Source organism: Diaporthe citri (genome assembly GCF_014595645.1).
Source record: "Diaporthe citri strain NFHF-8-4 chromosome Unknown scaffold_11, whole genome shotgun sequence".
Taxonomy (NCBI): Eukaryota; Fungi; Ascomycota; class Sordariomycetes; order Diaporthales; family Diaporthaceae; genus Diaporthe; species Diaporthe citri.
The window spans coordinates 1,775,105-1,799,259 of NW_025064856.1; the positions used below are offsets into that span (position 1 = coordinate 1,775,105).

General features: G+C 55.1%; 6 protein-coding genes across 6 annotated transcripts; 3 read left to right on the plus strand and 3 right to left on the minus strand.

Annotated features, from left to right (window-relative positions):
• Nucleotides 1-280: 280 nt before the first annotated feature.
• INS49_004302 (uncharacterized protein) lies at nucleotides 281-2,543 on the minus strand (the record flags this gene model as incomplete). The annotated part of the gene is made up of 3 exons (XM_043165092.1): nucleotides 281-1,427; nucleotides 1,486-1,776; nucleotides 1,831-2,543. The coding sequence occupies 3 exons, from the start codon at nucleotides 2,541-2,543 to the stop codon at nucleotides 281-283; spliced, it is 2,151 nt and encodes a 716-aa protein (XP_043018742.1).
• Nucleotides 2,544-4,031: 1,488 nt separating this feature from the next.
• On the plus strand, nucleotides 4,032-4,811 carry INS49_004303 (uncharacterized protein; the record flags this gene model as incomplete). The annotated part of the gene is made up of 1 exon (XM_043165093.1): nucleotides 4,032-4,811. One exon carries the CDS (start codon nucleotides 4,032-4,034, stop codon nucleotides 4,809-4,811), a length of 780 nt encoding a protein of 259 aa, XP_043018743.1.
• A 501-nt stretch (nucleotides 4,812-5,312) lies between these two features.
• Nucleotides 5,313-6,836, minus strand: INS49_004304 (uncharacterized protein; the record flags this gene model as incomplete). Its single annotated transcript, XM_043165094.1, has 1 exon — nucleotides 5,313-6,836. One exon carries the CDS (start codon nucleotides 6,834-6,836, stop codon nucleotides 5,313-5,315), a length of 1,524 nt encoding a protein of 507 aa, XP_043018744.1.
• A 1,018-nt stretch (nucleotides 6,837-7,854) lies between these two features.
• On the plus strand, nucleotides 7,855-9,808 carry INS49_004305 (uncharacterized protein; the record flags this gene model as incomplete). The annotated part of the gene is made up of 6 exons (XM_043165095.1): nucleotides 7,855-7,933; nucleotides 8,109-8,329; nucleotides 8,397-8,619; nucleotides 8,709-9,042; nucleotides 9,118-9,638; nucleotides 9,702-9,808. The coding sequence occupies 6 exons, from the start codon at nucleotides 7,855-7,857 to the stop codon at nucleotides 9,806-9,808; spliced, it is 1,485 nt and encodes a 494-aa protein (XP_043018745.1).
• Nucleotides 9,809-11,922: 2,114 nt separating this feature from the next.
• INS49_004306 (uncharacterized protein) lies at nucleotides 11,923-19,157 on the plus strand (the record flags this gene model as incomplete). The annotated part of the gene is made up of 8 exons (XM_043165096.1): nucleotides 11,923-12,241; nucleotides 12,300-13,173; nucleotides 13,348-14,695; nucleotides 14,900-14,983; nucleotides 15,034-15,381; nucleotides 17,382-17,973; nucleotides 18,047-18,434; nucleotides 18,497-19,157. 8 exons carry the CDS (start codon nucleotides 11,923-11,925, stop codon nucleotides 19,155-19,157), a joined length of 4,614 nt encoding a protein of 1,537 aa, XP_043018746.1.
• Nucleotides 19,158-19,316: 159 nt separating this feature from the next.
• Nucleotides 19,317-22,774, minus strand: INS49_004307 (uncharacterized protein; the record flags this gene model as incomplete). Its single annotated transcript, XM_043165097.1, has 3 exons — nucleotides 19,317-21,838; nucleotides 21,899-22,339; nucleotides 22,408-22,774. The coding sequence occupies 3 exons, from the start codon at nucleotides 22,772-22,774 to the stop codon at nucleotides 19,317-19,319; spliced, it is 3,330 nt and encodes a 1,109-aa protein (XP_043018747.1).
• Nucleotides 22,775-24,155: the final 1,381 nt, after the last annotated feature.

The window sequence follows — 24,155 nt, forward strand, 5'->3', positions numbered from 1 at the left end:
TTCAACAAGGCGGGTCACCCGCGGCCCCCAACGTGCAGCCCAACAGGTGTCGAGCTGGTGGTGGTGACACAGGCCCTTTTGTTGGCCCCGTGGCTGCATGGCTGCGGCCCGTCGGCACGCCTACCACACGGCGTCTGCACATATGCACCCATCCGCCCCCTGCCGGTTGTCGACAGTGGAGGTCCGGGATTGACCGTCAGCGATATCTGTGACATGTGGGTGGCCTTTATTCGCGCAGTTTGATGGCGTCGAATGGGCTACGGGAAGCCATGGCGACTGTCTACTCTCCAAATGGTCCCAAGTGAAGGGGCGACCTTGCTGTGTGCCACGAGTCCGCGGTGCTAGCAGCCGACCACGGTGGTGAGCCGGGTACACCTGAGGGCTTCCCAGCTTTCTCAATCAACTGCTCCAGCTCAAGACCTGTCTCTTCACCAAGTGGGAACATGGGCACATCCAAAGACCCGCGCTCCTCCAGAATCTCAGCCGCGGTCCTGCCTCGACTGTCCTCAGCGTCTGGGTCGACTTTCGACAAATCCGCCGTCACGAGCATAGCGTCGACGACCTGCTCGACCGTGCACCGCTCTGTCATAAAATGCAGAACATTCATTCCTTCTTCAGCGACGAAGTTCATGTCACAGTCCCCATGCGCCATGTACAGCTCCACGATCCGCGCAGCACCATCGTAGATGGCCCAGTGCAGCGGCAGCCAGCCCTGGACATCCGGGATCGAGACATCAGCCCCTCTCCCTAGGAGAAGCCGCGCGATGTCGACGTGGCTATCGAAACAGCAGAGCGAGATGGGTGTGCGGCCATAGGAGTCCCGCTCGTCGATGCCCGAGCCTGCATCAAGTAGCTCGTGCATGACCATGAGCACGTCTTCTTTCCGCACCCCGTACACGCCCACCACCTGCAGCGGCGTCTTGCCCTCGGAGGACCGCTGGTGCACGTCCGCACCGTGCTCTAGCAATGGCCACACCAGCTCTGGGCTTCCTTGCGCCGCGGCGTTGTGTAGCGCGGAGCGGCCGGCGGCGTTGGCGATGTTGGGGTCGGCGCCATGGGAGAGGAAAGCCTGCGAGCCGGGCACGTCGTCTCTCCTTACGGCCCACCAGAGTGGGGTCCGGCCTAGAAGGTCTGGTTTGTTCACGTCCTGTGGATGCTCGGATAGGAACTCTCCCAGGTCAAGCTTTGACATGCGCAGGACTATTCGGTGGGCCGTGGTGAGTTCCAGATCATCCGGCACATCGTCCAGCTTGAAGAGTGTGCGGAGCTGCGCTGCTAATTCAGGAGGGCAGGCCGTGTTCACGCGCTGGAAGGCGAGGTCGCGAGGCGTAAAGCCGCAGAAGTCGGCCGCCTCCATGTCGGCGCCACCGTCGAGCAGGAAGCGCACGACGTCCAGGTGGCCCCGGAAAACCCCATCGAATAACGTGCTGCGCCCTGAGACAGACCGGATTGGAGTCATGGATCCCCGCCCTTCCTTCGGCGTACAGCTGCCTGAGCGACGTGAGGTTCCCCTGCTCGGCTGTGTAGTACGCCGGCGTCTCGATGATCCTCCTCGACCGCAGGAGGAGCTCCGGGCCTTGTACTGGCGCGGACTTGAGCCAGATCGAGATCATATTTGACGCCAGCCAGCTGGGCAGTGTGACGTCGACGGAGTCCGAGGGGCTTAGGTTGCGTGCGCAGCTGGGAACAGTGCAGCCGGAGCTCAGGGGCCGTATCTCTGAGAAGGTCACGGAGAGGGCACCGAGCCAGTCTCGTGTGGAGTGCGGCGTACATAACCTGCGTCTTTTGTGGCAGACGCATCGGCATATGATCGAGCATTAGGAGACTGACTGATTCTGTTCCTTCTGGGGAGCAATCATAGGTCCTGTCGGTTCCTCTTTTCCGGGTTCTTCGACTAAATTCTCTATCTGTATGCTGTGGCGAAGACGAACAACAGACTCAGAGTCTTGCTCTCTGAGTTTAGGCTGGTCATTGCTGCATTGGTCCTTGATTGACTCCAGCAGTTGTACCATCTGAGTTTGTGCAAGTCCCATTTCATCTGTCTTCTGAGCGAGATATCCTAAATGTGCCGCCTGCTCAGTCAAGGTCTCTTTTGTGACTTGTCCCGAGATCACAAGCTGCTGAAGGTCCATCTCGATGCGTCCCGTCTGGCCATACACCACGGCAGATAAGGCCAAGCCGAGATCATTTCGAACATCGGAAAGCTGCAGCTTATAGTCCCTGAGCTGTTCCTGATACCGAACACAGTATATCGGGGACCGCAGCTTGCTCGGGCTCGTTAGGCCGTGGTCTTTGAGGTAACGAGCCAGTTCCAGCAGCTTCTGCTCGCTACGCCGGATGTGGAATACGAGGCCTTGGTTCAGATGGTGACCCGACGACTGCCAGCGGTTGACGTCCTCGAGAGTCGTCTCCAGTGCTTTCGCTGCGTCGGCAATATCGATGAGCTCCTGTGGCGCGTGATCGATGGCTCTCACAGTCTTCACAACAAACCCAGCTGCGCACATGACGGCGAGCACGCTCACAGATATCGAGAGAGGGTCCATGATGGCGATCAGGGTAGAGATTATGCGACACTCGATTTTCACTCTCAACTAGGTAGGCAGGCAGGTGAACGTCTTCGCCCAGATCGACTGTGCAGTCCTCAGCTCTTGCAGGACGCCGCAGGGCTGGAACTGTCTTTCAGAAGGTGACGGAGGGGTTGGACACCCATTGCAATGTTGGGTTGAGCTGTCGAGTGGGGGCGATATCCAACACACGTAGATGAGAGAAACATAATTTTAGAGTCCTCCCCTCAGCTGTGCCATGCTCTAGCTGTATGCACTCGTGCAGATCATGCAGCAGGGGGGGGGGGACTATTGAAAGTCTGCAGTTGGACACTTCTCTTGCCCATAGCCGGAATGTCATACCTCGACGATTTATTGCCAAAATAGATACGTACAACACCATTTCATGTTAACAAACCCCCCAAATTACTCTTCTATATCTTATGCTGAGGCACGCAAAGTGACGAGGGTGTCTTTTTTACCACCCCCCTTGATACAAACGGGGAACGACACCTCAAGCTCCCTAGACAACCATTCTCTTGTCTCTTTGATTCACAGCATTCTTGTCTCTACAGCGTGTCCACTATGAGCTTAACGCCAGGGCAGCTACCACATCATCCCCAAACAGGTACACGCACGAGCACAACTTTGGCTAAATGGCTCACCAGCCGAATGGGAAAGGTACCCCCAGTTAGCATCCAGTACCTCCACCTTCGCTCCCGCAGCCGTGGGCATCGCGGGATAGATAAATATTCCCAAGAACAAGGACTGCACGGCATGGTTGACCATAGTGATCCACAAGCTGGGGAACATAATATCACACGCGAGAAACGGTGCCCGGAAGAGAGGGTGATGTTCAAACCTTGCTTGAAACCGGCAACTTAACTATTCCGACCGCCAGGTGCTGGGTTTCTCTGGGACTGGCAATCCGTCTGGGGCAGAGTATTGGCTTGCACGTGAACGTGGAAGAGCCGAGCATGACCGAGGCAGGGCCACAACTCGATAACTATTCCGAGAGCAGAGCCCGGGTGTGGTATTGTCTGTACGTGCTTGACAGATTACTGGCCTTGCAACTAGGTCGACCGCCGGCGATATCTGATCAGGACTGCCACGCCCCTATCCCCCACCCGTTGCCCGAGCTGGAACTGGACGGCCAGGAGGCCCACGACACCGGCACACGAAGTGGAAGCGAGCCAAGACGCCTTAGTGACTACTTCGCTTCCGTCATCAAGTTCTCTTCTATCGTCGGCCGAGTGCTGCGAGAAACATACCACCCTCGGCGGCAGATCCTCGCGAGCCTGAGTAGTACCGAGAGCTGCGACAAGCAGCTCCTTGATTGGAAGAACAGACTGCCTCGTCATCTCAGATTTGACATTGGGCACGTGTTCGAGAAATCGATGACCTTCAAGCGACAGGTAACGTCGACCAACCCCTCCCCCAAGAGATTATATTGCTTCATCGCCGACTAATTCGATCACAAAGAGAAACATGCTGGCAATCAAGTTCCACCACATCCGAACCCTGATCCACCGCCCGTACCTATGCTACCCGCACCTCAAGGGCCACAAGCCCCAGGCCCTCCTGCCCGAGCAACACGCCCAGATCCGCGAGTACGGGAGCACGTGCGTGCGGGAGGCCCAGGCCATCGCGCACCTCATGTACAACGTCAGCGACACGAGCGACATCGTGCTCAACTACCCCTGGTGGCAGATGGTCTCGTGCCTCGTCTGCGCCGGGTCCGTGCTGGTCCTCGCCGACACCTTTGCCAGGTACGAGGAGCCCCGCGGGGACCTTGGCGGCGGCGCCGCCGCCGCCGCCTCCCCAAGGCTCGGCGAGGACATCGAGACGCTCGTGCACGTGCTGCACGCGCTGAGCGGCAACTCGAACGGCGCCAAGCTCGCGTGTAGCATGATGAGGAGTATTCGGGCGAGAAGCGCGCGCATCTCGGTGAATAATAATACCTCGGTCGACTCCTCTAGTGGTGTGTTGCCGGAAGTCGCCCCGGGTACCATTACGAGCGAAGGTGACAGAAGCCAGGAGAGCCAGGAGGCGTATAGCTACTGTGATGATCTTGGCGATGCAGGGTCTGGGTTGGCAGTGGGTCAGATGGCCCCGGTGGGCCAGATGGAAGACGTGGGGATGGAAACAAACGTTGGCGACCCTAACTCGTGGCCCATGGTGATCCCCGACTGGATGAACTGGTCTACGGAGTTTCTGGAAACATTTCAGAGCTCAGATGACTCAACGCAGGGCTTCGTCCGGGTTTGATGTCGAGTACGGGCAAGGAGAACGGTGACACTGGATCGTGAAGTCATTTGCTCGCCGACCGATTCCGAACACACATATTAATCGATGGTAAGAATACGCCAGGCCGTGTAAAATATGGTGCATAATAATTGTCACTAGGATATCCTATAGGCAACCATAACTCTATAAATGTCGCTACATCTTACAGGACAAGTCCCCAGGCCAACAGCCGTTGCTGCTTTTGAAGACAGCTCTACATGCCCGAGACTTGCTGGTTTCAACATGATCGTGTTACCTCTATCATAGTGTGCAAGGCAACGATAGAACTGTCATATCCCAACGACTGAGGCGGATTTCAGGTGAAGGCACGAGGATATTTGGCGTTTACTTTGGGTCGAGTGTGTTTACATCGAAAATAGCTTTTCACCCTTCGCCGCTCCCTGCACTGCTTTGTGACCGAAAACGGAGCAAAAGCAAGTGATCAACACCAAAGAGTTCAGTATAACAGCCACGAGCAAATATTCAGAGACGCGGGGCCACCCTGATCGATCTGGACGCCTTGAGGTCGTCAGCGACCCCCTTTGCAACTCTCTGTCCGTCCTCTATCCCACCGTCGAGGAATCCCCTCCAGCCCATGGCCCAGTCTGCACTCCCGAACCAGACATTGCCCTGCTTCTCTCGTAATGCATCCAGGTATCGACTGGCCTGGTTTGGCTTGAACCACTCCCAAGCTCCTCTAGCGAACTCATCGTTGTGCCAGTTGTGGAACACAACCCTCTTCAAGTCCTTTTGTTCCGTACCGGGAAGAATTTGCTTCCACGCGTCCAGGGTCGCACCGATGTCCTCCTCTGCCTGCAAGTGCACGCCAGGGTGTGAGCTGCCAAACGCAACAAGGTGAGTGTTCCCCGCTGGCGTGGTGCCGTCGCCAAAGGTGTATGTCAGCTTGCCGTGCGGGAAGTTGAAAGAGCCCAGCGACCGCAGCTCCGGCTTCGCGACCTCGGCGTGGCACTTGACGACGTGGTTCGCGTGGCCCTCGACGCTTGCCTGCGTCTTCAGGGGCGGCAGCGCGGGGGTGAACTGGATCGAGTGCAGGACGTTGAGGGGCACGGTGCAGATGACCCTCTTTGCCCTGAAAATGCTGCCATCCCGGCCAGTCACCTCGACTACGCCGCCCTTGTCATTCACACTCGCGACAGGCGTCGAGAAGCTGTGGCTCAGCCTCCCCGTGGCGTGCGCCTCGTCGAACAGGCACCTCTGCAGCGCGCTCTGCCCGCACTTGAGCTTGTACGTCAGGCCCATCTCGACGAAGCCCCTGTAGTCCCAGTTCGCGAGCGCCCACCAGCGTAGTATCTCGAAGAAGGACGACTCCTCCCACTTGCCGCCACTAGTAATACTCAGGAACCCCTCGAGCATGTTCCTCTCCACGGGGCTGAGGTCGTCCGCGATCTGCGCCATGCGGTCCCGGAGCGACATCTTGTCGTAGACGGCCACGGCCTCCTTGTTGCGCAGCGCGTCGTGCGGCCAGGGGATCACGGTCCGGCCGAGCTTGCCGTCCACGTCGACCAGCTTCTTGAGGCCGGATTCGGAGATGCGGTCTTCCTCCTCGTGCGACATGAAGATTGTCGGCTTGTCTCTGGACATGGTCACGGCGCACTTGTTGATGCCGCCCGAGTAGGACATGGACACCTCGAGGTTGCTGAGGAGGTTGTACCGGGAGAGCTCGCGCCAGATGAAGGGCTGTGTCCAGTGCACCCATGTGCCGCCCATCTCGAAAGGGTAACCGTCGATATTTGATGACCATGATCGGCCTCCGATTCTGTCGCGTGCCTCGATCAGGAGGGTGCTGTGGCCTGTTGTCGTCAAGTCGCGGATGGCGGTGAGGCCTGTGTATCCTGCGCCGATGACTGCTACATCATAGACTGTTTCTTTTGAGGCAACAGTCGACTGAGGCTTTATCACTCCAAGGCATGGTACTCCAGGTTTGAGTCCAGTCTCCGGCGTCCATTGGTAGCCGTCACGGCTGGTGTGGCCTGGTGGGTTAGTCATTGGGCCCTCGAGCTGGTAAGGCTGGCTGAGTGCTGTCGATGGCGAAGTCCTTGGATTGATGAACCTTTGGTGTTTCAGATGAACTTGAAGACAGCAATGTTATGGCTTATATGCCCTGGGACATGGTCCTCTGTTCCCGTGGTGCATGAGTTCATATTTATACCGTGTGACTTAAGCGTTTCGTAGAGTTTCTCACTTTTCATTCCTAATTTGGTATATTCTGATAAGTATGATGTTAACCTACATCACAAAGTGAGTCTTGGATATCTTGGGTCGGAACTCGGGAGGCACCGATTTGTCTGACGTTGTTGAAATCTCACTTTTATGCCCCAATCTAGTAATTTTCCACAGCCGAGAAGCGGGGAGAGAAGCCCAGCTTAGCGTGAGGAAGGCGGCTGGCTCACACGCCGAGCGCCCTATCAGATACAGACAGAGCGCGCTACCTCGTGGGTTTTGCATTGAAAGAGGCTTGCTCTCCCTAGAAATCGCCAAGCACAAACACAGAACGGCAGTCGCTCGGCAATTGCTGTGGCAGATCTGGGGTCATTTTCTCACTTCATTATCCGTTTTCGGTAATACGACTTAGCCTGCCTGCTCAATTTCCAATCCACAGTCGCATCCCGCGTGGCACCGACAGAGTCGTTCCAGGGTACCGCTGTGAGAACCTCCACCCCAGATAGTCTTGGCTTTGTGGATAAGGCTTGATCCACCCAGATCGACTTGCCCTGTGCCATCCTTCTTTACTCCTCCTTGCGAGATAAGCCAACAAGATCCGCGCTGCGGTTCGCAAGAGGCTGCATATTCAGTTTGATAGGAATTGATGTTCTTAGCGTCTCGACAAGGCACTACGGTTACAGCAAGCGTGGCGCCATTCTTCTATAAAGTCGAACGAGGAATGGCCAGATCTCGCATCTCGACAGATTCGAACAACGGTTCATCCTAAGCCAAGCGAATCTATTCACAGTTTGAAGTCCAGATTTGGCTGCCGGCTATCGCCCCACTTCTACATTTAGACAAAATGGCGTCAGAAAACCCACAACACAAGCCTCAGGATTTTTCAAAACCCGGGGAAATTGACCTCGCCGCCCTTGAAAAAAGTACGTAAAGATATCCACTCCTGCCCCACGGACCGGCCCCCGTCGCGATGCAAGAATCAGCTGTTTACTGACTGTGTTTACCCATAATATATAGATGTTTCCAACTCCTTTGGCACTGTCGAAACTCCAATCCAGCCGTCCCGAGACCTCGGGCTACTCGCCATCGTGTCGATAGGATGGAACATCTGCAACAGTTGGGCCGCCGTAGCGGCGACGCTGGCCATCTCCGTCGCCTCTGGAGGGCCGGTGACGCTGATCTATGGCATCATCATCATATTCATCTTCGGAGGAGCCTGCGCGCTGAGCATGGCTGAGATAGCGTCTGTTCATCCTACCGCAGGTGGACAATATCACTGGACGAGCATCCTGGCTCCTGTATCCGCAAGCAGAGGACTCGTAAGTGGCCTCGAAGGCAATTGGTACTTTGCGCACACCTGTCCACAGATGCTGACTTTGGGAGCAGAGTTACTGGTGTGGCGCGATCAATGTGTTCGGATGGATCGCAACCTCGGCCGGATTTATCATCACCTTTCCAACCATGGCTCTGGCTTTGGCCTCATTCTGGAATCCGGGCTACAACGTTCAGACATGGCACGTCTTCTTGATATTCCAAGCCATGAACTTCCTGGTGGTGGCGTATAACATCTTCCTGCTGAAAAGAACCATCTGGTTGCAGGACGTGGTGTGTAAGTTGTCTTCCCTTGCAACGTTCCACCGTGTGCAGCCTGTGGCTGCCATTGTACATCATGCTAACCTCATGTTATCGTATCAACAGTCTTCCTTTCGATCATAGCCTTCTTCGTTATTATAATCACCTGTCTCGCCGAGTCGAACCCGAAACAAAGCAGCGACTTTGTGTGGAGAGAATTTGTCAACAAGTCCGGCTGGTCTTCGGATGGTGTTGTCTTTCTCACCGGCCTGGTCAATCCCAACTTTATTTTCTCCGGCCTAGACGGTGCAATTCATTTGGCCGAGGAATGCACCAACGCGGCGGTAATTGTGCCCCGAGCTCTTGTCTCGACCGTGGCCATCGGTTTCGTGACGGCGCTGGTCTTCGCCATTGGCATGTGCTACAGCTACCATGACTTTGATGCCGTGCTTGCTTCACCGTGAGTCTGATCCTTCCTCCTATCTGGACATCATTCCCATGGAAAACGTCACCTGACGCTGTGTCACATTACCAGTTTTCCCGCCCTCGAGGTATGGTACCAAGCCACCTCCAGTCGAGCCGTCGCGACCTTGTTCCTCGTTACGCTCAACGTAATCGCACTCTTCGCCATCTCTGGAGCCACACAGACAGCCTCGCGACTCACATGGTCCTTCGCTCGAGACGACGCCGTCGTGTTCGCTCCGTTCCTAAGCCGCATCCACCCACGATGGGGCGTCCCAGTGTGGTCCCTGATCGCCAACAGTGCATGTGTATTCGTCTTGGGATGCGTCTACTTGGGCTCATCGACAGCGTTCAACGCCCTGGTCAGCACCGGCATCATCTTGCAGCAACTCAGCTTCGCGTTCCCTGCCGCGCTGATGCTGTACCGCCGGGTGAAGGGGACGCTCGAAGAGGTCATGCCTCAAGCCAAGATTGGGTTCAAGTTACGATTTGGGGTCGGCCCCGTTGCGAATGTCTTGACAATAGTCATTGCCCTGCTGGCATTGGTCTTCTATGACCTTCCGGTAGTATTGCCCGTTACAGTTGGAAATATGAGTAAGAATCGCCCGCAGTCCTATCTAACTCTTTTGGCATACGACTTGGCTGACACCTTCCTAGACTATGCGTGCGCTGTGATTGGAGTGATGGGTCTCCTTGCGCTAGCTAACTGGTTTGGATACGCGACGAGGAAATACCAAGGTCCCAGGATTGAGCACATCAATTAGTGTATGAACCGAATCTGATTGACAATGACATTGTATCCCTTCCTGGGTGTCTATGACGCAGCACACACGACTGAACATCGGCTTACTGCTGTAGAACATGATACTGGTACATTCAAGTGAACATGACATGACGTTGGTTAAGGGAAAAAGCCGATGCTATAAGACGCTTTGGGAAACACATGTTGACTGGACAGCAATGGTGTGTACCACTGCAGTATTTGCGACATGGTTACCCAGCTAGCCATCCACACCAATGTATCTATCTAGCAAAGTCATGATTTGAAAGACTCTACACCCGAAACGGGAATTCAGAACCCATTCTACATCCATTATACACTGTACCGCCATTAATTTCTTCAGACCTATCCTGTAACTCGTTCATGTATCAAGGCCAACCAGTTGTTATCTTCAAACAGGAGGTTTAAAAGAGAACGAATATTCATACCTGTAAAACGGATGCTGCACCAGCATTTTCTAACTAAACAAAAAGTCTCAAAACCTGTAACTAATCGGAGCTTACTAATTGCCCTGCTCTGAGCCCTACTTCATCACTCTATGGTGCTTTTTATAGTTGCAATCATTAGTACCCTGCGCAGCCTTTATCGCCGTTGAAGTTAAATTAATCACCCTAAAAAGCAGCGTACAGGGGTTATAAGAAGCATTAACCAGTTGCCATAAGTAGATCTGGCTATTAAGAACCTTGTTGGCAATAATTGCAATAAGTAGAAGGTTTAAGATGAGATCACAATCCATTTGAACTAGATAGGCACCAGAACACCATAGAATTAAGTTATTTGCGCTGTAATGAGTGTATAAAAGGTTGTATTAATAATAGGTATATTAATGAGTATGTTGATTATAGCGTTGGTAAAGTTAAATTGACGTTGTATGTAGTAATTTTGGTGGAGGGCGTTAAATGTGCATTGGGGGGTAGCATGTATCAGTTTGCCATCCGTTCTCACCAGTGCGAATATTCGTTCTTATTTAAAATAGGGACTGAGATATTCCTTAGAAACTTTTACTTCTACGCAAAATTCAACATGAAGATACAATGTGTGGTTGTGAACATCCGGGTGTTTCTAAGCTGCTCAGAAATGCGTCCCCATTATACCCTCGTCTCTTCTTGAAGCTCATCTGTTGCTAATGGTTGGGGTCCACGCGTGACCGGTCCAGACTGGTATACTATTTCGTGCTACAAAAGCGCCAGGATGGCATGAAATGAAATTCGAAAGCTGGTCTCAATTCGATAAATTTTAAAGGCGTCTGTGCGGTCACAGCCTTGAATGAATCAGGTAGTCATATCGTGTCAGAGCACCTCTTCATTATTCTCAGGCATCGAGCAATCTTCAGGGTATTGATCTGTATACTTCCACCGAATGAACTCATCGAGTGGATGGCTCCAGAGCCGGAAACCATTTCTTTGTTCTCGGAGCGATTATACGCCTCGTCTGATTCTTCTCACCCCAAGTAACCATAAAATGTATAACTAGTGCATTAGACTAGTCTAGCACAACAGAACAGGTATGGAAATTATTGAACTATCATCGGCGCCTATTCCTGAGAGAAGAGTTCGTCAGCTGTCAGCTGAAAGTCTCAAAACTGCGATAATGTTCAGGTGCGGGGTTATTGCCTGCGCACTCATCAAGTTATGACCTTGCAACGGGACGAATATTCTTGACAACCAGCTGAAGACTCACCATATGCGGAGCCTGGGCGGAAGAATTGCCTTTGTTCAAGAGCAAGAAAGCCAAAAGCCCGAAAGTTCCAATCGATGACAATGTAAGTCGGGTTTCATACTTGGGCCCGGTTGCCCTCAACGCGTTACAGGCTGCTAATCGAATTGTTACATCCAGGGGCGCAATATTTCCAATGACAAAATAGCCAGAGATCTCTGGAGCGAAGCATTTGCCTCCCTGCCTCAAAACGAGCGTGAAATACTGCGGCAGGCTCATGGTGATGGAACACCTAGGGACGAGGCGTCGCAGCTGGCCGCGGTATAAAAGGTCAAGGGCCTCACGGAGCTGAAGTACAACGAATACTGCAAACGCGGTTGGCACACAAAGAAGGGCGACAAGACTAGAGAGACAAACGTAAAGGTCAAAGCCCAGGAGATCATGTGCGCAGCTCTGCAGTTTGACGATATCGTCAAGGTCGGACTCATGTTCGACCCCAGTGGCTACGGGACAATTGTCTGGGGGGTGCTCTCCGGCGTGCTGAAGCTGGTGCAGAACGACAAGAATAGGGCCGATGCCGTATTTGAATCAGCGGCGGTGCTAGCAAAGTTCTTGCCCAAATATGCAATCATTGAGGACCATTATCGGGACAGGCAGACGCAAGAACAGAAAGCCTTCGAAGATCAGATCAGGAACGTGTACGCTTCCATCCTGAAGTATTCCGCATGTGTACAGAAGCAGCTCGATCTGTCCATTGCAGGTAAATATTTACCCAGTTTGCTTTCGCACCCCCAACCTTCAAAAGCTGATGTGTACAGGTCGGCTGTCGGAAAGCTTCTGCACCGTGGACAACCGGGACATCAAGATCCTCAAAGACGAATTGACGGCCAATGATGAGACAGTGACCGAGAAGGCCCACTTGGTAGCACACCAGTATCGGAAGCAGGAGTTCCAGAAACTTGAAACCCAGGCAGTGGAGGCCCTAAACAAGGTTGACCTCTCAATTCAGAGAATCCTTCAAGCTGAGAAGCTTAGGACCCTCAAGTGGTTGTCAGACAGTCCGCTCACTGATAAACAACAGCAACTGCGAAGTAAAGTTGAAAAGCTCAACAAGAATTCCGGAAAGTGGCTTCTCGCATCAAGAGAATACACATCTTGGCTGAAGTTGCCACATTCCTTTCTCTGGCTATATGGAACATCAGGCTGTGGAAAATCCATACTCTGCTCCACAGTAGTCAAACAACTGGCAGGGTCTGTCGCCAAGAATGACAACATGATAGTCGCGTACTGGTACTTTGACAACGCCGATCCACAGACCCAAGACCTCCAACGCCTAGTACGCCTCGTCCTCCGCCGAACTTCGGCCAAGGCGACGCCATTTCCCGAACCTGTGCGTGATCTGGCGAACAAGCACGAGGCCGCCGGTTCTGCGCCCGGCATCACAGCACTCATGAAGGCTCTGCAGGCCACCATTGCCGCCCTGGAGGAGGAACTATTCCTCGTACTAGACGCTATCGACGAGTATCAGACGGGTAAAGAGACCTTTCGCGAGGAGTTCCTGGACTTCCTAGTCGAGTTGGGCAATGCAAAGCTGCCCAAGCTGCACATTCTTGTCACTTCTGTATCTGAAATTGGTATCAAGACTGCCTTCGCACGCATCCGGCCCACGCCAGCAAATATGGATATTGAGAAGTCAGTCTCTGTGGATGTGGATGCCTATCTGGATACGATGATAGCAAAACACGCTACCGAGAGACACTGGAGCCCCCAAATCAAGACCAATATTATGAAGGTGCTCAAATATGATGGGTAGTAAGAGCCTTTCATAACTGTCATATCGTGTTTCTTTAGCTGAACTCAGAAAAGGAGATTCCGGATCGTATCGTTACAGCTCGAGGACCTGCGTAAATGTTACGACGACAGCCAAATTGATGCTGTCTTGAGCAGGATCCCGGGGAGTATCGAGGACGCATATCTGCGTAAATTACAAGGTGTCCCATCAAAGGATGCCCGCAGGCTTAGACACATCTTCTGCTGGATCTCGGTGGCAGCTCGGCAACTGACGACCTCTGAACTCGCAGCGGCTCCCGGGGTCGAGCTTCCGAACCCAGAAGATCTGTCCAATATCTGTCCCAGCAGTATGATCCGGCTAGAGCAACAGAGACCCCCCGATGAGGACCAAATCGACCTGCCGCAGGAGGCAGTTCACAGTTCGTCTCGCACGGAAACGAATGTCGTGACCTTTGACCATCCCTCTGTAAAGAGGTTCCTCTACTCCCGTAAGCTGCAAGATTCTGCTGAAAACCAAGTGTCGCAATTCTTTGTCTCGGAGAAGGATGTACACGCTGAGTTCACGAGACTCATGGTCGACCATCTTCTTGCAATCGAACAACCCAGCATAAGGTCCTCGATAGCTGTATCAACCCCATTCATTCCGTATGCCGCACGATATTGGCACGAGCATTTGCGGAGCAGCGGAAGTAGCCTTGAAGAGGACAAAGTGCTGAGCTCCAAGCTCTTGACTTTGTTCAGAGACCCGATGAGCCCGGCCTATCTCAACTGGATACGCACCTGGGACCCGGAGAGGAAAACAACAGACTCTGGTCTGACCACGGACAGTTGCCCCTCGCCATTGTACATGGCTATCTTTCTGAGACTCGAGAGTATCTCGAGGATTCTTATCGACGAGGGCTCATACATCAATGGAACCGGTGGCCTAATGTGCACTAGCCTGCAGCTGGCCTCGCAGCGAGAGGACATTGAGATATCACAGAAGCTTGTAGCATCTGGAGAGGACATTGACAGGATTTCGCGTGATCAACCGACAGCACTTTTCATCGCTGTCGATCACAGCAATGCGAAACTCGTGCAGATGTTACTGGAGGCGGGCGCAAAGCCAGATGCAGGAAGCCCCCAGAATCGCTCGGCACTTCAACTTGCAAGTTTGAGAGGCTCTAAAAGTATTGTTGAATTGCTGGTTGCTTCAGGAGCCGATGTCAACCTCCGAAGTGGGTCCTTCGGGACTGCCTTGCAAGCAGCAGCTGCTGCCGGACATACCGACATCGTGGGTATCCTACTTGACAAACGCGCCAAATTAGACACGGTAGGCGGCTTGCTTGGGACCGCTATTCAGGCCGCTCAGACTGGTGGGCACTCTGGGGTGGTAACACAGCTTGCTGACAGAGGCGCCGCGTGGGACGAAGAAGGAGATTCTGTATGGCGTGAGGCCTATGACCGGTGGAGTTCACCGTCATCAATAGGCAGAGCCGCAGGATGCCTTTCTCTAAATGATCTATCACTGGGATCTCAAACTCAGAAGATGCTAGCTGCAGCCCTTAAAATATTGGAACTTCCAGCCACTAATGAGAGCCAGCTGTCCCCGGTTTGGAAGAGGCAGAAATTGACAGAAATTATACAGAGGAAGGGGCAGTTGGGGACGGAGAGCAAACACTATGTCTACAGGGCGTTGTTTTGGGCGCTTCTTTTACGGGGCCAGGATGAAGTAAGTTTGACATTACGCTTGCGTTCCTTAAATGATCCAACTGGAGACAGGCCCAGGGACTGATGAAGCTATACGATGCACATGATGAGGTGGCAATCCATTTGGACCTGGAGATGGACAAGTTCAGTTTCACCATCCTCCCGCTGGCGTCTTCTCAGATGGCAATAGAGCGCAGTACCTCGGACGAATTGCGAATTGCGAGGCATGAGTTGGTGAAATGTTACGCTTTGGCCTTCGAGGTGGTCAGCCGGGTTCTGCAGCAACTGCAATCGAGCAAAGGGATGACAACCCCGCTCGCCGCTCGAACAATTAAGTGGGACTCTTTGAACGAATTCCAACGACAATATGAGAAGCTTGAGTCGCTTATGAGGATAGCACGCCTGCAGGAGCTATCCTCTGTAGACAGAGCAAGCGAGATGCGACATGAAGTGCTGGAAAAAAACGCGGAGCGAGGTTCGCGAGGGCTTTCAGGCTCTTGATGAAGATTTGCAGAGAAGACTTACAGATCTGGAGAAACGCGTCGTAGCTTCCATCCGCGACACACTACCTAGCATCATTCTTGGGGATATGCAAAAGTTGCTCGCCGAGCAGAAAGATAACGCGAAAAGGTGCCGAGGTGGTTATGTTATTGGAGTTAGGGACGGATACAGGTATGGAGATTTTAATTCCGACGAACAGAATTGTCACTCTATCTTTATAACAGCTTAATTGTTACATACTTTTATATACTCATCCCTAGACCTCGCCACCGAATCAAGGTTTTCAACAGAAACTCTAGCATCCGTGTTGATGGCCATGTGTACTGACTCCATGTTGGTCTGGCTTGGATAATTAGTGACAGACATAGAATTGTTCACTGAAAAACACAACACCCAAGCCGAAGAACATCACAGCCTTCATATACCCAGATTTATCGAGGGAAGAAAGGGGGTGGGTGAAACAGACTGAATCACACTGGCACTGGAAATCACAGACGGAAGAGGGTTGGACATTGTTCGAGCTACAGCAGTCGCTTTTTCAGTACTTACAGCAGCTCGAACTTGGAGAAATACAGCATGCCGAAGGAGACCGATCAATACTAAATGCGGAGCTCGAATATGAGGTCTTGAACCAGTACCTGGTCATGGCAAGCAAGAACGTGTTGTCAGATTCTCCAAGTAACTTGTTACGAAGAATCAATGTGATCGATTGCTCGTGGTGATATCAATCTTAGGTCCGCTTGAGCGCGTAGGCAACTGCAGTATTATCAAATCGTTGGATATGTTTCTGGTGAAATATATGGCATTCGGGCCTTGCTCCCCTTCATCAAGAATTTACTTCACCATGGTCCAATGCATACGCGTAAATCAGTTTCATGGAGTATCAGTCCCATGCAATAGGCGTGTAGCGCGACAAGGGCATACCCCTGCGTACTCACATCCGAGTCTTGCATACGGTCTCGGAGTCTGAGGAGGGCGATCTCAGTAGCCAAGCCCAACAACTATTGTGAACATGTGTTTCGCATTTTATTATGCTTGATTATCTTCGACTTTGGCTACTGTGACCACTTGGGGCACGTTGTTCTCTGATTCCTCAGTCTCATCGTGGCCGTGTTCCAGCTGGTTATCGTGGCCCATGATGATTTGTAACCGTGTTCTCTCTCCACCTCCAAAGTAACTTTGGAGGCAGCAGCCCAGGGGCCGAGCATCGCAGTCTCTCGCGCGACGCTTTCCGATGGTTTCCGCCGCCGCCGCCCTCGCAATGCTCACAATAACATTTTGATAAAAATTCCGTCACCAGTCGCGCTCTCCTTGTGGGGCGCGCCCTGTGCTGCGACAAATAAAGGAGCACGAGGGCGAGTTTCGAGTTTGCGACTCCACAGCGTGTCCTCGGCCCCACACGACGCCCAGACCCGATCGCCGCGATCCCAGCATGTGTCTCGGAGCTTGTAGATACTGTACATAGGGCGGCCTGGGCGGGCGGGCTGCTGCAAGATCCATGCACGCGCTAAGGCAAAGCGTCCCAGATCACATCTTGAATCTCCCGCAAATCCGCACCCGGACCCCGCTCCCCCAAGTCGACCTGAGCCGAGTTTTTGACGACATGCCGGCTTCAGCCACACGAGAGTACCGATACTGTGCAAGACAGCAGAGACTGGATGGCATGATCGATGGGCTCTGACAAGCCAAAGAAATGTGAGATTGCACCGGCCTGGGCCCCTCGGCCCGGGTGCCCGACCCCGGAGCTGAGTTCTCTATTCCCGAGGCGCCCTGATGGAGCAGTGCGTCTGCTCGCTATCTGGGTTATCGTCGCCGAGTCGAGATCACACGCCCGTGACTGCGCGCTGACTCGGAACTCCTGCACAGCCTGTTATCATTGCACAAAGAGGAGGATAGTGTGTGACCTGACAGAGCCGAAGTGCAACAAGTGCGCAAAAAAGGGGCTGGACTGCCCCGGGTACGGCATCAGGTACCGCTTCGCGGACGGGAAAACAGCCTCATCCACCGAGTTCGAGCCGGCAGAGAGCTCGCGCAACGCTTCACCACCGTCTCCGGCGTCATCATTCTCCGCAAAGCGCCGACAGCCTGACCTGAAATGGGTTGACGTGTCTAGTCGGGTGAAGAGGGCGAGGGCAACTGGCAAGCGACGGCCAAGCGCGGACGCCACTACAGGCGCAGCAACGCCCCTGAGCTCAACCGTGAGGAGTTCTGGGGAGGCCCTGGACATCGCTCGACGACAACAAGGCATTCATGCATTTGGCCCGAGTCAACAATACATCGACAGTGGAGGCCATGATCACCACTACTGGACTCGCCAAATCAGGGGTACGTCGCCGCAGGAGACTTTCGAATCATCGTCTGCTCACGGCAGCGAGGACGACGTGATTGAGATCATGCGAACGGGTGACCTTGACTGCACACTGGCTCGGCCAGAATTCTCACCAATACCGAAAACCCTACCCTCTTTGCTCTCGAACCCAGACCCGCGGATACGCCTCCTCTTCAAGCACTGTGAGAAAAGCCTTTACCCATCGCTCCGCCAGCCGGTCCTCGCCTCAAGCCACATACTGATAGTCGGGCATAGTCTCAACCCACGTCTCGCCGGTGATGCTCATGTACGACGATGAGGCCAACGGCTACCGACGCCAGATACTCCCCCTCGCCCACGCCGACCCCATCGTCGAGCGCGCCGTGTGTGTCGCAGCAGCGTTCCACCTGTCTCGGCAGGTCCCGGAGCTGCGCCTCCCCGCCGAGTCGGGCCGCGCCGCCATCGTCAGCAAGCTGTCGTCCGAGGTTGACCTCAGCGACTCGACCTGGGCGACTCTCATTCTGCTCATCGTCGCGGACCTGGTGACGGGCCACGAACACGTGCTTGCGCTGTACAAGATGCTTGTTGCTTTCCTGGACGCCCGAGGCCATCCTGGAGAAGCGGCATCACCACTGCAGAATTTCTTGTATAACCAGTCAAAATTGTAAGTCACTTACGAGTCCACGGCCCCCTTTATAGAAAGTTCAGAAGTACTAAATCGGGCAGAATATCGTTGTTTGCCTACCCCATCCTGGGCAAGTCAAAAGCAGTGGCCGACTTCTCCAAATTCCTCACCGGCCTCATGGCGAGCCACGAGCAACTCAAGCAACGCCAACGCCAGAGCGTGGAGTTCCTCGTCAGCAGCGCCCCGCTCCCGACGAGCACGCAGTGGCTGTTCGACTCCCGGACGCGGCTGTACATGGAGATCACCCGCGCCGCGACAGAGATATACGTCCTGCGCGCCTGCACCCCAGACGACAGCTCGCCCGGCACGGCCTTGGCCCCGGCCACGGCCAGCAGGTCCGAGACGACGGTGCTGCCGCTGCTGCCGAACCTGGACGCGACCGAGACGGCCATGGACGAGACGTACAGCCCGCTCGAGAGCATGCCGGACCGGATCGCCCTCATACGCGGGCTCTTCGAGCAGGTCGACCCGTCGGCGCCGGGCTCGCACACCATCGTGTGGCCCGCGTTCATCGCGGCGGCCGAGTCGCGCGAGGACGACAACAGGGAGTTCTTCTCGTCCGTCCTGAGGAGGCTGTGGCAGTCTACCGGGTACGACAACGTGCTCCGGGGATTGGATGCGCTGCCGGCGCTGTGGGAGAGGCAGAGGAGTGGCCAGAGGTGGACGGCTGCGCTGCAGGAGCTTAAGACTGTTGTCATGTGAGATGATCTGTGCGTGCCTACATTCATTATTTGTGGTTTTGTTATCAGCCTGTTCTGTCACTAGCGATATCCGCGGGAAATCAACGCCATGTTCAAAAAAGTCCAGACAACGCCATCTGAAACAGTTCACAATTTACCCTCGACCAAGACGACAACCACATCAGAAGATGTCCGTGACGAACCTCTCGTTCCTCATCCGCTTGACAAAAGCATCAACCTCCTCCGGCGTGTAATCCTTCCCACTCCTCTTGGCCCCGGCAGCAATCAGCTGCCTCGCCACGGCCCCGATCCCCTTGGCCAGGCTCCTGCTCCCGCAGATGTAAAACCTCGCCCCCTCAAGCCACAGCCGGTCGATATCCTCCCGGTCCCTCAGCATCCGGTCCTGCACGTACTTGCACCCGTCCCCCCCACCCCCGTCCTCCTCGTCCCGACTAAAAACCCACCTGACATCCACCGCCCCGAGCCCAGCCCAGGCCTCCAGCTCCCCCCGGTACAGCTGGTCGCGCCCGGGCCGCCGGCAGCCCGCGAACAGCACCGCGGGCGCGAGGGACTTGCCGCCCTCGGCGATGAGCGTGGCGCGCTCCTGGACGAACCCGCGGAACGGCGCGATCCCGCTGCCGTTGCACATCATCACCACGGGGGTCGCCCGGGCGTCCAGCGGCAGCCGGAAGTACTTGTTGGTGCTGCGCACCGAGACGAGGACGCGGTCGCCCGGGGTCAGGGACCGCATGTAGCTGCCTGCGACGCCGAGGAAGCGGTGGCGGGGCTCGTGTTCCCCGGCAGTGCCGTTGGTTTTTGCGGAGGAGGAGGAGTCCCCGTTCGGCTGGTACCAGGCCGGGGCGTCGAGGACGGCGTACGTCAGGGTCGCGGATTGGGGCGACGCCAGCGGGGAGGACGAGATGGAGTAGTGCCTGGTGCGCATGGGCGGCAGCAGGGAGAGGAAGGTGGCGAAGGGGAGGGGGAGGTCGGCCTTGTGCCTTGTCAGGAGGTCCAGGATGGTGATGCGCTTCTCGATGACCTCCGAGGTGAATGAACCCGGGTTGAGATAACCCGCCAGCGTCTCCTTCACACCGGGCGAGCCGCACGTCGAGACCAGCGCCTCGATGTCCTGCTTCGTCGCCGGCTGGGAGATCTCGACGTAGCCCTGGAGCAGGTCGAAGATGCCGATTGGCTTCCCCGTGGGGAGCGAGGTTGCCGAGCCTGGCTTGATGGTGATCGTGCCGTCCCACGGCAGGTTGAAGTGGTTCATGACCCGCCTGACGTACTCCTTTGGGTTCAGGGGCAGCACGGCAAGGTAATCGCCGGCAGAATATGTCATGTTCGAGGGAAGCTCGATCTCGATGTGGCGCTTCTCCGGCTCGCCCTCCGCGGTGAGGACCTTGGCGTCGATGACATTGGCCCATTGAACGTTCTGCTGCAGGTGGGCGGCACGCTCATCGTTGGTGAGTTCGATCTCGATGGTCGGGATGGTAGAGAATCTGGACGAGTCTTCGGAGGACGACAAGTACGGGCCAAGGGCTGGCCACAATTTACCACTTGTCCATGTGTCAAAGTCGCCAAAGGTGTCTTGTTTGCTGACGTCTGATGACCCGCGGTCTGCGATCCTTTCCGCTCCCAGGATGGGAAGAATATCATCCACCGACGTCGGGATCTTCTGGAAAGTGGAGGCCCAGTCGCTGTGACCACAGCCAAAGACGGCGTACCTGACTCCATCAAGTTTCTTATCTTCGCTTTCCTGCTTCAAGCTCTGCAACCATGCCACGAAGCGCGCGGCATCATCGGTAGGGAGTCCCTCGTAAGAGGCTGTGATAATCACCGTCGGCTTGTCCTTGGGAACCTGACCCATGGCCGCATCCAGCGTCCGGACATCAGCCAGCAGGCCCCTCTGAGCACACTGCCCCGCCAGCTTCTGCGCCAGCGCTTGACAAGTCCCAGTGTTCGACCCATACAAGATGGAGACATCCTGTTCACCAGTCGCCACAGCCTCAACCGCCTTGGGGACACCGTCCTTGTGCTGCCCACCAGTGGCCCTATCACCGCTCAGCCTCTGGAGCAGGATCGTCGGCGTGATGCCCTCCCTCAGGCTGGCCCGCATGTAAAAGTCCTTGGGCTTCAGCGTCAGCGTCTGCACGACCTTCATCTCGTAGTTGGGATCGTCCAGACGCATGTCGAAGTTCTGCAGGATCAGCGCCACCGCCAGCACGGCCTCCTGCCACGCAAACGCCCGCCCGATGCACGCCCTCATCCCCGTCCCGAACGGCTTCCACGCGTTCTTGGGCAGCTTCTCGAAGTTCTCGTCCAGCATTCTCTCCGGCCTGAATTCCGCGGCGTCCTCGCCGAACACCTTGGGGTCCTGCATGATCTTCCCGATGAGGCACACGATGGACTTGCCCCGCGGGATCTCATACTTGTGCTTGCTGTCCGGGTCCCTCGCCCCGATGTACACGGGCTCCTCCGTGTTCTCGGGCCGGATGGCGCGGCTGAAGGCCGGCGCGGTCGGCGTGAGGCGCAGGGTCTCGCGGAGCACGGCGTTGACGTATTTCAGCTCGTTGACGTGCTTGGGCTCGAGCTTGGAGTGGCCCGCCACGCGGTCGACCTCGGCCTGGGCGGCGAAGTAGGCGTTTGGGTTCTTGAGGAGCTGGAGGAAGGCGAAGGAGAGCAGCCCGGACGTCGTCTCATGGCCTGTGGTTGGTCAGTGTGCCAACATTCACCAGGCCTGCTCGTTTGAGGCAGCCAACTTACCGGCGATCAGGAAAGTCTGCATGTTTGCGGCAATGAGCTCGTCTCTCATCGTCTTTCCGGTCTTGGGGTCCTTGCCATTGATCAAAGAGTTGAGCAGGTCCTTCTTCTCCGTAGGGTGGTCACGTCGGTGTTGGACCAACTCTTGCGAGGTATCCTCCAGGAACTTGACACTCTGCTTGACCTCCTCGTTGTACGAGGGGAACAGCCTGGTGATGAGTCCGGCAAGTTGTCCGGAGCTGTTCGCCGCTCCCAGGGTGGTGTTCATGGCCTTGACGAACGGGTGCATGTCCTCCTGGTAGAACGAGTTGAAACGGAAGTCCATGGCACACAACGCGATCGTGTCTAGCGTCAGCCGCGAGAAGTCTTCCGAGGCTTGGATCTTGTGCGTCGGGCCTTGCCTTGCCCATTTGAGAACAAGTTGTGAGGCAATGTCGTGCATCTCTGCCTCGGCGTTCTGTCAGCGAACTGCTGCTCCCCCATTCTCTACTGCTCACGGAGTGTCTTCTAACCATCAAACATCTCAGCCACGGCCAGCGGCCCAAAGGCAGGCATCAGGATGCGGTGAGCCTGGCCCCAGTCGTCCTCCTTCTCACTCCTCTGCGTGAACAGGCCCCGCGGCTTGCCAGACGCGTCCGCGGCGCTGGCCAGCTTGCCGCCGAGCAGCTTGTAGAACCGTGTTTCATCGCAAAGTTCGTCGAAGAGGTCAAAGCCGCTGACCATTATCGACTCCCGCCCCGGCGCCTTCACCTTGAAGATGGGCCCGTGTATGTCGGCGATGCGCTCGATGGCCCGCAGGGGGACCTCGTCCTGTAGGTCGAAGATGTTGCCGACAAGAGGCAGCCCGGGAGGGCCACCAATCTCGGTGGGGACAGCCATTGTTTGTCTACTTGTGACTCGTCTCTGCTCCCGCGAATTGTTGCTGGATCTTGAAACACTCAAGGTGTGGAGGAGTGTAGTCTTCCCAGCAGGCTAAGGAGTGAATCAGAACGGAAGAACGGGGGGACGTGGAGGTGTTTGTTCAACTCGGGCATAGCTTGGAGGATGACATCTGGAAGCTCACGCCTGTCAGGCAGAGATTCGCGTCCCGGTGGCTTACATGGAAGCCGGGAGGATTCCAGATCAAACACGGGCTCAATGAGCTACCATGGCCTGGTTCCAATGGAGCTAGTCCACATGTGAATCCTCAAAGCTGTCTTGACATGCATATGCATGCGTTGGCTTGCCAAGGGGCGCAGTCAGGAAGGAGTCTGATACGCTGGAGCTAGCACAAGGGGCCATAACGAGAACGAGAACGATGACGATGGCAGTGTCTGGCTGTGGGGGCTGACATTCAGATCACCCGTTCTGCGTGCACAACAGACATGTCTTTGAGATACACCTTGGAACTAATAAGCGTTGGTATTGACGTGGTGATTGTGCTGATTTAAATGACTTTTCTGCCCAACTGACCCAACTTCAGCCGTCAGAAGAGCACGGCTGTTGGTCGAAACAGCATTTTCAGCAGCAGCAGCTCCAGCTCTGCACGGTGATGTTTTACCCGCCAAAAAAATGGTCCCCCACAGCAAGTGATGCGAAGGGCGGCAGCCTGACCCGGGGTGGACCCTGTAAGCCGCTGCGCCTAGCACAAAGCTTGTGTCCTCGTCTCGAGCGGGAAAGGAGCCGGGGTTTGCTGAATGACCCCGTTTCGGGATCGCATCCTCCCCTCGGGTTCGGTTGAGTGTGGCTGATGCCGCTCGACTGCAAATCACGGAACAGACGGGGTCTGGGAATGAGGGGCGCGCTGCCCAACCACGGCTTATTAGCGAGCACCACACCGATATCCAGTCAAGTCAAGGTCGAATACAACAATCGTGAAATATGCCTGGAGCCCTGAATCACCCCAACCTCGGATACGTTCAAGCTGACACCTCGGCGACCAACAGCCGCCGATCTTCATGTGGGACATCCTTCGACTTGTTAGATAAGGCACACAACCGTGAACTACAACGTGCCGAGGTTGAGATGGCCAGTGCATACAACGAACGGATATTCTGTCTCTCGTGTGAATAATCAGGCCAGCCTGAATTATTCAAGTCACCAACACTGTTCCTACCCAGACCTGCCTCTGACCTCAGCTATTGTCTCCTCCCAGCATTAACTTGGACTCAAATTTAATGAACAGAATCTAAGGAATGGTCAATACCACAAGGTTGATTCTACTTCGGTTTTTGTGAGCATGGGAATTTCAAGTAATTACTAGGGGAATTCCGCACTGGTG